We start from the raw sequence: 13,221 nt of genomic DNA, 5'->3' as shown, positions 1-13,221 counted from the left end.
ATAAAACAGATATTTTAGCCGTAATTAATAATAAACACTCAATCTTTCCTCTATTCTTAGAATTCAGAGGGGATTTTAGATGTGTAAATCATATCAGGCCTCAGAAAAACATTAGCTCCAAGTCTGAACTAGTATTTTGCCTTTTCCTTTTCAAATTGATTGATTATAAATTGTTATATTTGAAGGTATTTCAAAGACATAAGGGTAAAGCTTGTAAATTATTCTGAGTTATTAACACCATGAATAATAAATAAGACTGAGATTACCGTGATGGATTAAGTGCTTGAGGTTAAGGAGAAAGCTCACATACAAGTATACGAAAACTTCAAATAGAAACTTCCCTTACCTTTTCCTGAAATGCATTCTTAGTGTCTAAGCTTTCCTCTATGTGCAAATTCTTTGAAGTTTCCTCAGAAATTTTCATTTTTAGTGTGTTAATTGTTTCTTGGTGTTGTTTCAAAGACTCAAGAGCATTTCGTAGTTGTTCCTGGGTGTCTATGTTCTTTTTCGGAGAAAGAGAAAATAATTTTCATTAGAATGTGAGACAATGAAAATAATTTTATAATTATTGCTTGATCATAAATAGTGCATGATGGTTCCTTTAATGTTTTTAAAGAGGCTCTGAGATTTCAAAGTTTCATGAGTCAAAACCTTACCATGTTTATAGTATCCTGAATGTCACTTTTGAGTTGGTCCCTTTCGATTTGCAGGCTCTCTTGGAGTTGTTTTTGGTCATCCTTTTCTTGGGTTAAGGTTTTTACTTCCACTAAGGTTTGTTGAAGTTTCTCAGTAATCAGTGTTTTCTCCTTTTCTATAGTGTGCAGCCTAGATTCCCTATTTTCTAATTGTTCCTTCAGCTCTTCCACTTCTTTTAACCTTTCTTCATTCTCAGCTGTTTTTTGCTGAAGTTCTTGGGTTTTGTGAGAGAGCTTTAAGACAAGAAAAAGTAAATGTGAAAAGCAGAGCATTCTATGTCATATACATGGAAGCCAAACACTGGAAGACTAACAATTACCTCCCTAGAGGGTATTTGTACCAACCTCTGTCTTCAAAGCATCCAAATGTAAACCAAGTTCTTGAGCTTCTTTAGAGAGATTTCCTATTTCCTGATTCAATCTTGTATTCTCCTCAAGGATCGTTTTATACTTTTGCTCAAATTCATCATGATGATTTTGATCTTGGAATTCTTGATCAGCACTTTCATAATTTGACTGGGAAGTTGCTAGGTCAACTTTAGTTTTCCCAATTTCTTCAAGTAAACCTTGAATTCTACTTTCTTTATGAACTACTTCAGAAAACAATCTGTCTTTTTCTGATGTTACTATACAGAGCTCTTCAGATTTATCATTTACCTATGGAAAAGAAAGAAAACTTATCTATGTTAGCAATATACGATCCACCTAAGCAGTTTAGAAAAAAGCTTTCTTTGCCCCCCTCCCCTGAAAAGACATTGAAATTAAGCAAAGATTTGACCGAGGAAAGGCAATTTTTTTTTTTTTTGTCTTTTTGCTGTTTATTGGGCCGCTCCGGCAGCATATGGAGGTTCCCAGGCTAGGGGTCAAATTGGAGCTGTAGCCTCCAGCCTATGCCAGAGCCACAGCAACATGGGATCCGAGCCGCGTCTGCAACCTACACCACAGCTCATGGCAACGCCGGATCTTTAACCCAGTGAGCAAGGGCAGGGACCAAACCCGCAACCTCATGGGTCCTAGTCGGATTCGTTAACCACTGCGCCACGACGGGAACTCTGGAAAGGCAATATTTTTATTGTCACATCTCTTTAACAATATACATGCCATAAAAAAGAATGAAATAATGCTATTTACAGCAACATAGATGGACTTAGAAATTATTACATGAAGACAGTGATAGACAAACATCCTGTGATATCACTTATATGTGGAATCTATAAAAAGGATACAAATAAACTTATCTGCAGAACAGAAACAGACTCACAGACTTTGAAAAACTTATTGTTTCCAAAGGGGACAGGTGGGGCTGGGGGAGGGAAAGACTGGGGGTTTGGGACTGGCACACGCACACTGTGGTATATGGAATGACTGGCCATAGGGACCTGCTGTATAGCATGGAGAACTCATTATACATGTTTTCTTTTCCATATTCTTTTCCATTATGGTTTATCATAGGATACTGAGTATAGTTCCCTGTGCTACACAGCAGGGGTTTTTACTTCAAAATAAGAGTTGTTTATTTAAAAATGTTTACCTCTTTCTTTAGCATTTCTACTTCTGAAGGTAAAGATTTCAATTCTGAGAGCAAATTCACTTCTTTACGCAACGCTTCATTTTCTTCAACTTCTTTACTGAGTTCTTTTTGGAGATAGGTAATTTTTCTCTCCAATTCCAAATTAGAGAGCAAATCTAAGAATGTTAATAAAACAGCTTGCAGTTATAGAGTCATTCTAATTACAAACAGATTAATCAGATTATAGAAAATGTATTATAGAAAGAAACAGTTGGTAAATAGCTAATCTAATCGTTAATCACCTTGTCCAAGACTGGGTTCAAATTACTTGAAAAATAATTTTTAAACCTTTATGATTTGAGGTTTATGAAAACATTTGTAACTACTGATAAAAAATGAGTAAAAAATTTAACATTAAGCTTTTAAAAACATCAGAGAATCTTTATCTCTTTTTATCTCCCTTTCTCCCTTCTTTCCTATCTCTCTCCCCTCTTCCTCTTTCTCCCCTCATTTTATTTTTGGCTGTGCCTGCATCACAGCAGTGCAATGTCAGATCCTTAACTCACTGAACAACCAGGGAACTCCAATAATAAATTTTTACTTATTTTTTTAATTTTATTTTTGTTTTTTTAGGGCTGCACCCCGCGGCACATGGAAATTCCCATGCCATGGTCGAATTGGAGGTGAAGCTGATGGCCTACACCACAGCCACAGCAAAGTGGGATCTGAGCCCCATCTGCGACCTGAATCACAGCTCACAGCAATGCCAATTCTTGACCCATTGAGCTAGGCCAGGGATTGAACCTGTTACCTCATAGATACTAGTGAGGTACTTTACTGCTGCGCGGTAATGGGAAAGCCCTCCAATAATGAATTTTTAATCACTGGAATACAGTTGCAAAACTCTTTAGGTCCATTTCTATACAAAGTCAGATTTGCAAAGACATGAATCTGAAATGATAAAATACCTTTTGGAACTTTGCCATCTATAAGAGAGGTGAGTTTTGTTATTTCATTAAAAGAGGACTGTAATTCTTTCTCCAGGTCAACTTGCATTTTCTTCTTCACTTCCAAGTGGCTTTGATATAGCTGAATATCATTTTCCATTTGCTTGCACGTACTTGTAAGTTCTTTCTATTTAGAGAAACATTACAAATTCACAGAAATATACTAATTATTAAACTGTTATTACAAATATTACAAAATTACTTACCATTTTCTCTTTCAGGTTTAGATTTTCACTTCTAAGAAAGGCTGATTCTCTCTTGGCATCAAGAGCCACAGTTTCAGCATCAAGCAGAGTCTGTTTCATTTGTTTTAGGTCTTCAGTGTCTTCCTATACACATGACAAAAAGGACTGAGCGAAATCTACTTTTCTTAGAGTTAGAAAATACTTAATATGCACATATGTTATTCCCAACAAATAAAAAATGATTAAAAGATGCTAATTGCCAAATATATTTTTAGCATAGATAATAAAAACAAATGGTGTTTTCCATAATAAAATTTTTTAAAAATTATGGTTGTATTTTTCTAAATTATAAAAGCACCATATGGAAGTATCAGAATTGTTGTTTAAAAAGGTTAACACACAGGAGTTCCCATCATGGCTCGGTGGAAACGAATCTGACTAGGAACCATGAGGTTGTGGGTTCAATCCCTGGCCTTGCTCAGAGGGTTTAAGGATCCACATTGTTGTGAGCTGTGGTGTAGGTTGCAGATGCGGCTTGGATCCTGTGTTGCTGTGGCTATGGTGTAGGCCAGCGGCTAGAGCTCCAATTGGCCCCCTAGCCTGGGAACCTTCATATGCCACAAATGTGGCCCTGGAAAGCAAAAAAAAAAAAAAAAAAAAAAGGTTAACACAATAGTTGTTCACCTAGCCTATTAAACTTTTCTAGGTATTTTTAAGTTATTTTCTTCAAGACATGATAAGTGAGTAGTTAATAGTTAAAATTATGGATATTAAATCACAAATTAAAAAGAAAAAGATAAATAATCCAATAGAAAAACAGGGAAAAGATATGAACAGGCAATTCACAGAAGAGAAATGTAAATGAGTGATAAATACATGAAAAAAATCCGGTCTCATTTTTAGAAAGAAGTTGCATTTCCCCCCCTTTTTAGGGCTGCACCTGCGGCATATGGAAGTTCCCAGGCTAGGGGTCGAATAGGAGCTACAGTTGCTGGCCACAGCCACAACAGATCCGAGACATGTGTGTGACCTACACCGCAGCTTGCAGCAACACTGGATCCTTAATCCACTGAGCCATAATGGGAACTTCAGAAGTGGCATTTTAATATGACCTGAACTTACATGAATTCAACCGTATGTCCTCGTCAAAATATTAATGCAAACATGCATAAATGAATGAGTGAATAAACTGGATGAATAAATAGAAAGAAATAAACATTTTAAAAAATGGGCAATTCTATTTGCCATTCTATCAACAGATACTCCAGGATTATATGAAAGTGCCTTCCTTCCCAGAGCTTCAGAACAATGAAAACACTTTAAAAAGAATCATTTGTCGTTAACAGAAGGTAATAAAAGAGTACTAATAGAACGTAGCAAAAAGTACTATGAAAAACTCAAAATGAAAACAAAAGAACAACAGGAAGTAATATTTTAAAAATTCTACCTAGAAACTGTTGCCTTTAAAAAAAAGTATTGAAAACTAGAATCCAATGGCTATTTTCCTGAAGTAATCAGGTGGATAGAAAGCAAACAGGAAAAAAAAGTTAATTTCATCATGAGAGCATATGCCAACTAAAACCATTTAGAGCTAGTTTTTGAAAAATACCAAACTCCTAAATGGTTACTTAATTATAATGAGAATGTATTAATATCTGTTAAATAAAATTAATAAAATTTATGAAGTCATACTCAATTACATGTACACTTAATATTTACTTATCTATACCAATATTGAGTGCTCATCTGGAGATGTTGATTATACATTTCTGCATGCATTTGTATAAAACAATTTGACTTTTTTTAATGAAAGCTCATTTCTAATTTATTTACATCCAGCCAATGGATAATATCATCAACTCTCTAGCCATAAAATAGCAATGATACTGAAGTTACTGATAGGATCAAATAAAATGCTACCCATAAAACAATTAGAACAATGCCTGGCATGTAGTTGGCTCACTATAAGCATTTGCTATGATGATGATGATGATAGCATACTATAAATGTCAAAATGATTACACCACAAAATAAACCTGATTTTTACCAAGGAGTATGACAAGTCCATTTTCATACTTCCTGACTTCTGAGAGTCTATGTATTTCTGTAGCTTCTTAATCTGGTCTTCCTTTTCTTTAAGCAGCTCTACTTTTGAACTTAGTTCATTCTAAAACAAAGGAGAATGAAATAAAATTTAACTGGGCCTGAAATCTGAAGAATTAAAAAGAAATTACATTTAACAGTTTAAACTGGTAGATAATAACATTCAAAAAGTTGATATTTTTAAAAATATAATTCTGGAGTTCCTGTTGTGGCGCAGCAGAAATGAAGCCAACGAGTATCCATGAGGACCCGGGTTTGATCCCTGGCCTCGCTCAGTGGGTCAAGGATCCAGCGTTGCTGTTAGCTGTCACATAGATAGCAGATGCAGCTCGGATCCTGCGTTGCTGTGACTGTGGGATAGTGGCAGCTGTAGCTCCGACTCAACCCCTACCCTGGGAACTTCCATATGCTGCTGGTACGGCCCTAAAATATGTATATGTGCATATATAAATATATGTTTATTTATATACATATACAAAAATTCCTTCTACTTTCTGAAATGATGTTTAATTACATATGATGTATGTTTAATAGTTTGTTCCTTATCAGCAGGAATACCAACATAAATGCTCACCTCAAGATCTTGATTATATACTTCTGCATTCTTAACTAAATTCTTTAAGGTGGAAATTTCATGAATTAGTTGCATCTGTAAGAGCATGTGAACAGGCAACAGAGCAAACCAATAGTTAATAAAGCAAAAAAAAAACAACCAAAAACCAAAAACAAACCAAAACAAAAAAGAGCATTCAAATACTGCATTCATTCACCACTTTAGAATCACCCAAAACAGTAAGGACTGGGAGATCAAGCTACTGCAACAAAGAACCTCACTATTTAAAAGTAAATGAATAACTAAATAAATAAAGCCAACCAAACAAAAAAAACCCAATTCCACAAAACAAGCAAATAAGGGAAAAAAACCACAATATGACCCAAGAAACAGTTATGTCATCTGTTAATAAAGCTATAGTAACATCAAAAGCAAATTAGTATGCACCACTTATAGCAGATAAAGTAGTAATCAAACTTTTAAAAAACATTTGTTTAGTAGATTTTTGTTTTGAGTAAGTTAAGTGCAGAAATGTGTTTATTCTCTAAGATTTTTTTCCTCTTCCATTAAATTATTCTCCTAGTTTGTACTGGCGTACTTTTTAATGAGCTATGACTTGGAATTTAGGTTTGGGTTATGACAGTTTCATGTGGTGCCTTTATAATATTATTACTGTTCACCAAAGCTACAGAGATATATATGGGATTATCAACTATTACCTTGTTGGTTTATTCTATAGCAAATATTGGAAATATAATGTTATTGCTTTATACTGTGTGTCTAAAAGTATTAAAAATACTTAAAAATACAAGTATTTCTATTAAAATTTCCTTCTTATTGAAATATTGGTAGCATTAAATATCTAAGTACCAGAAACTTTTGTGTTCAAAATAAACTACAGTTTAACAAAGACAAACATATTTTCCCTTAGAATTATTTAATCTTCATAATCAGATAAATCCTTAAAGTGTAAAAGCAAATTTTAGTCAAATGTAATGGACTTAGAAAAAAAGCAACTTGTTTAAATACTATTTTCTAGATGTGAAATTCAGTCCTAACTAGTTTTAGATTTCAGACTATGCTAGTTTGACATTCCTATTTTAGGTCAGCACCAGTAAATTGAAATATAATGTGGAGTTCCCGTCGTGGCGCAGTGGTTAACGAATCCGACTAGGAACCATGAGGTTGCGGGTTCGGTCCCTGCCCTTGCTCAGTGGGTTAACGATCCGGCGTTGCTGTGAGCTGTGGTGTAGGTTGCAGACGTGGCTCGGATCCCGCGTTGCTGTGGCTCTGGCGTAGGCCGGTGGCTACAGCTCCGATTCAACCCCTAGCTGGGGAACCTCCATATGCCGCGGGAGGGGCCCAAGAAATAGCAACAACAACAACAACAACAATAACAACAACAAAAGATAAAAAAATAAATAAATAAAGTTATAAAAAAAAATTAAGAAATATAATGTGAGCCAAATTTATAATTAAAATTTTTCCAATAGCCATCCTTAAAAAAAGAACAGGCAAAGATTCCCATTGTGGCTCAGCAGAGTGAATCTGGCTACTATTCATGAGGGCGTGGGTTCGATCCTTGGCCTCACTCAGTGGGTTGGGCATCTGGTGTTGCCGTGAGCTGCAGTGCCGGGGATCTGGTGTTCCTGTGGCTGCTGAGTAGGTCAGTAGCTATAGCTCTGATTAGACCCCTGGCCTGGGAACCTCCATATGCCATGGGTGTGGCCTTAAAAAGACAAAAAATAAATAAAAAAAGGACAAAATTAATTTTAATATATGTACTTCATCTAACCTACTACATCCAAAATACCATTTCTTCATGTAATCAATATTAAAAAATTAATGCAATATTTCATATTCCTTTTTTCATACATAAGTCAATTGAGACTGGCCCTATTTCAAGTAACTGAATGCCATATATGATTTAGTGGTTACCTCATTGTTCAGCAAAGTTTAACAACTGAATTGGTTATAAATTAAGTTGGCTCTTTTGCCTTTTCTTCTGTTTCTAACTTTTGTGCAAGGAAAACCAACTTTGTAATTTTTGTGCAAGAAAATCACATTTACCAGAAATGAAGAACTAAATAATCAATCTCAATTTTTCAGAACATTAAGAAAGAAAAGTTCTCCTACTTATTTGAAATAGCTCTTCATTTTAAGTACTGGTTCACCTAAACAGAAAGATTGTTAAGATCTGAGTATATTCTCCCAATGATGTAATGTTTAAGATGAAGAACATAAACATACAATATCATCAAAAGTTAATCCATCGTGGAGTTCCCGTCGTGGCTCAGCAGAAACGAATCCGACTAGGAACCATGAGGTTGCGGGTTCGTTCCCTGGCCTTGCTCCGTGCGTTAAGGATCTGGCGTTGCCCGTGAGCTGTGGAGGTCACAGACTCGGCTCAGATCTGGGATTGCTGTGGCTCTGACAGAGGCTGGCAGCAACAGCTCCGATTAGATCCCTAGCCTGGGAACCTCCATATGCCGTGGGTGCAGCCCTAAAAGGACAAAAAGACCAAAAAAAAAGAGAAAAAGTTAGTCCATTGTTATGGATTGTAAGTTGCTACAAAAAACATTGTATATTTCAACTGTAATTTTCAGCAGGTGAAGTGAAATATTTAATTAACTTAAGACAAAAATCTCCAAGTTGTGGAATTATAAAATTAAATCAAATTAAAATAGGCAGGAATGAAATTTCTCTTATTCCCTAATAATATTTGACCTTGTCTATTCCTTTCTCTAAAATTACTATTTAGATATCTTATATTATTGTATCCCCACTTGAAAATTATTCACGGCTTTGGTGATTTTTGACAAAACGCTTAGGCAAACCAGGGCAACGGTCACATGTCTTAAGGCCATAATTTGACTTTTACTTCTTTTTTGGTTAAGCCTTTACCCTAAATCTAGGTTTTAGAATATATTTCATGGCATACACATAGACTTGTATTTCTAGTTTAACATGGAATGGATATTACAAAACTATCTCTGAACGAATTAATTTTTTTTTTGCTTTTTAGGGCTGCACCCACAGCACATGAAGTTCCCAGGCTAGGGGTCGAATTGGAGCTACAGCTGCCGGCTTACGCCGTGGCCACAGCAACGTGGGATCCGAGCTGCATCTGTGATCTACACCACAGCTCACAGCAATGCTGGATCCTTAACCCACTGAGCCAGGCCAGGATTGAACGTGCATCCTCACGGATACTAATCAGATTCGTTTCCACTGCGCCACAGTGGGAACTCCCCAGAGTAAGTTTTAATTATTTAATCTTTTAGGTTACTTCACAGAACCCAGAATTTCAATTTGTGCCCAGGTAAAAATAGGATTGTTTCCCCCCTTAACTACAAAAAGGAAAAAAAAATTGAGATGTGAGATTCTAGGCATATATTCTGTGTTATTTCATAATCTTTTTGTGTGTGAGTCAATTCAGTGAGCTACACTGAATATATGTGATGTAAGAAAAATTAGAGAATTATTGCTATACATACACCCGAAGTTAACTTTACGTCACATCATTTGTAAGATATATACAAAAAATCAGATGAAATTTTGGAGTTAGAAGGGGACTTGGCAATCCCCTAATCTTACTCCAAGGGGGAAGAGATGCAGAAAATAAGCCTTGAGAGATTTGATGACTTGCTCAAGTCCTGCCAATAATTCACGCCAGGCTCCAATCTGCAGTAAGCTGGTAGACAGCAAAACTGGGGCTTCATTCCAGGTAGTTTGCTCCAGAGACAATGCTCTTAATCATAACATTAGCGTACCCCTCTAAATAAAACCAGTTTATTGTGGGTGTATGACATCCTTTTCATGGCATTTTACATTTTGTGAACACACATATTTTAAAACAAATTAAATCAAACTCTGTGAAGAACTTACAGACTTTTGCCTCTCAAGATATAATACCTATGAAAGGCAGGAGTAAATTTAATTTGTAGGTAAAACAGAAATAATAGTTTTGGTACAGAATTCTTTTCTCTTTTTAAAAGAGAAAAATGGGTGAGAAACTAAACAAGAATACTGAGGTAAAGGATTATGTCTCTTTGGGCTATCCATACAGAAATCTGAGAAGTAGCTGCCAATTAGCTCATACTTTAACTACACCAAAACATTGGCTCTTATTTTTGAGGGGATTCATGGATCACGACACAAGTCTGATCACAGCTATGGGTTCTTTCTTCCAGAAAATTAAGTATAAACTCCAAATTATATAACATATTACAGTGTTTATGAACTCTAGGTTAAAGACTCTCTACACTAAGAAATCTCTTGACTCTTTGGATAGCTTCCAGGTCCCCAAAGTCTGATGATTTCTGAATTAGGTTCTCTTAACATGTAGCCTAACACTATATAGTTAAAAAATATATGTGATCCATTTCATTTCTAAAAATTCCATTAAAACTCTTTAGTATTAGTTATTCTAATTTTCACAGTAACTTTATGTGAAAAAAAATGCAAATTTAACTTCCCCAGCTATTTTAATAATGGTCTGGCTATTTAGGGATTTACTTCCTAAAGAAAATAAAATCCATTAATAGGTAGTATCCATATGTAAAAACATTCATCTAGATATTAAAAATCATGTTGATCTCCATAGGAAATGGCAGTGCACTAGGCAACATTTCTGATATGGTCAACAAATTAAATATTGTTAATATACAATTACAGGAAATCATTTCTTCAATACAAATCCATCAGTAAGCAGATTCACCAAACCTTCCTAAAGATGTTTTTAATTTCTTCTCGTGCATAAACACAATGAAACAAATATAATTTAACTAGTTTTAAAACATTATAAATGAATTAATTACTTCTCAAAGTCTCTAAATTGTGTATATGTACGGAAAATGGTTGGATCCTCAATATCTCAACCTTAGAAGTAAGTATCTTTAGGAGAATGATACGTCTTTTAAACATGTAGTTTCAGTTTAGTTCCACATTTCCACATCTTTTACCTCTTGATCTTTTTCTGCTTTTCTTTCTAGAGCCTCAAATTCATCCAAATCATTCTTTTCTTTTAATTTCAACTCCATTTCTTCATTTTCTTTTCTTAGTTGTTCATAGTCTAATACCAGATTATCATAGTTAGCACGAAGTGAACTCAACTCACTTTCTAAGTTTTCCTGTTGTAAAGAAAACCAAATTTTCAAGTCAGAAAAAATTCAAATCATGTATTCTTTGTTTCCTTAACTAAAATTTGCATTAGTCAAATAATTAATTTAACCTTGAATCATTCGTCAGTTTAAATAAGCCATTTTCTTCCTCAATATCTTTTTAATGGTCTAGATTGATCTAGAATAAAATAAAGGGTCTGCATTTTGGTAAACTAACTTAGAAGACTATTTTGAAAGGGGTATAATTTTAAAAAAAATCCTATAACCAAATGTTCTGCCTATGCCTGATTGGAAAAGCTGAGTCAGAAATAAGAAGTAGGGCTCATAACAGAATACAGATCCTTAAGCTCCTTAGGAATAAAGCTGGTAATTTAATTCTCCACCTGTTTGACTACTATGTTATTTCTCACATAGCTCTGAATTTTAAAAATGAAACTGAAGAATTTTTTACTGACCTTTAAAACTCTAGTGGCTGCTAGGTTTTACTATACTCAAAAGAGGCCTATTTCTGCTTTCTATACTATTATGTGAAACAGTTAAACCATGAGTTAAAAACAGAAACTAATACCAGAGGTTTTCAAAAAAAACAACAAACTTCTAGAATATGTTTTAGGGACACAAAAGCATTTTATCTAAATACTTAACTAATCATAACTAATTACAATGGTTAGCTAATGATAATAATTCCTAAGAATCACAATTTTATTCTAAAAAACATAAAGTTTTCTTTAACAAATATATTTGTAAAACTATACTATATTTCTTTGCACATTAACAGCCTAGAAAGTTGCCGGAGGCCAGCTCCGGCGGCCAGGGAGTGTACACTTTCCCGAAGAAGATGGACGGCGTCGGCGAATGTACAAATATGGAGACAGCCTCTTTGTCCCTTCTTTCAGGGCGCTGGACTGCTCAAACTTTATTGGCAACAGTGGTTGATTTACACAGACAGTTTTTCACTACAGATGACATCACAGTGTTAAAAGTACATTGGTATTACATGGTATAGCAGCTATACACCATGTTTTAAGATCTCTATCTTAACTAAACTTAGTGAGTACTTTGAAGAGGCCATAGACACAAGAATTTGGCATTCACAAACCTTGTTTGTAGACTGGTGCTTATCTTCAAAGCTTAATAGTAGGGAGATAGTGTAAGTAAATGTAAACCAACTTAACTAAACTAGCTATCACTTAAAAGCTTTTAAAATCAAGGACAAAACTCACAGCTAGGTTTCTTGGATAATATATGTCTAACTTCTATGAACCTCATTAAAATCCTAACTCTGAAATTTACTATCTAACTAGTTAGTAGATAAACACTATATATTAATTAAGTTGGATATGAATAGGTGAAAGTCCTTCAGGATGAAATTTTTATTATATTATTATTGTAACTTTGTTAAATCACAAATTACCACAGGAAAATAAGAATGGAAAATAAGAATAATAAGTAAATAATCAGGAGAGACTGAGGAAAACTGAATAGCAAGTGAAACAGCAGGAAAGACTAGGTCACCAGAGAAACAATCCATGCTCTCCAGCGCAAACATGGAAATTGCTTTCCCAGGAAAGCCCCAATTCTTCCCCATCAACATCAAAATGAGAGCTGTGTAACCTGAGGCCTGCCCTCAGCTTGTACCTTGCAGGCAGGCTTTCATCCTGACTAGAGGTCTACCTTGGGCATGCACATTCAGGCAGGCTTTTTATCCTGACCAGAAGCCCACCTTCGGCTTGTACCCTTCAGGTGAGCTTTTATCCTGTCCAGAGGCCCACCTTCGGCATGTACCGTTCAGGTGAGCTCCCTTCCTTGGTTAGGAACTTGCCTTCAGGTTTTTCTGCCATCAGGCAAGGTCCTTTTCCTCACTCCTTGCATCTCCTCGGCTCCCCACAGAAAGTAAACATGGAATTTAAACTTACTAATGTATTGACTAATTATTCCTTACTAATGTATTCCTTATTTCTTAAGGTTGTGGTAATATAATATACACTTACTTTTATTTTTCAGAATTACTCGCTAATCTTACCCCTCTCAAATGTGTATCATTC

The 13,221-nt window shown here is 35.1% G+C and overlaps 1 protein-coding gene across 1 annotated transcript in view; it reads right to left on the bottom strand.

Moving 5' to 3' along the window:
• CENPE (centromere protein E) overlaps positions 1 to 13,221 on the bottom strand; it is a 78,362-nt gene that overhangs the window by 43,784 nt on the left and 21,357 nt on the right. The window contains exons 16-24 of the mRNA XM_047799137.1: positions 11,018 to 11,185; positions 6,075 to 6,149; positions 5,445 to 5,564; positions 3,419 to 3,541; positions 3,174 to 3,339; positions 2,227 to 2,381; positions 1,041 to 1,352; positions 657 to 929; positions 347 to 502 (exon numbers count right to left, since the gene is read on the bottom strand). Coding sequence (XP_047655093.1) covers positions 347 to 502; positions 657 to 929; positions 1,041 to 1,352; positions 2,227 to 2,381; positions 3,174 to 3,339; positions 3,419 to 3,541; positions 5,445 to 5,564; positions 6,075 to 6,149; positions 11,018 to 11,185 — 1,548 coding nt within the window. The remainder of the gene's footprint in view (positions 1 to 346; positions 503 to 656; positions 930 to 1,040; positions 1,353 to 2,226; positions 2,382 to 3,173; positions 3,340 to 3,418; positions 3,542 to 5,444; positions 5,565 to 6,074; positions 6,150 to 11,017; positions 11,186 to 13,221) is intronic.

Source organism: Phacochoerus africanus, chromosome 10 (genome assembly GCF_016906955.1).
Source record: "Phacochoerus africanus isolate WHEZ1 chromosome 10, ROS_Pafr_v1, whole genome shotgun sequence".
NCBI lineage: Eukaryota > Metazoa > Chordata > Mammalia > Artiodactyla > Suidae > Phacochoerus > Phacochoerus africanus.
The sequence above is the reverse complement of the archived record's forward strand: the minus strand, read 5'-3'. Positions and strand labels throughout refer to the sequence as shown.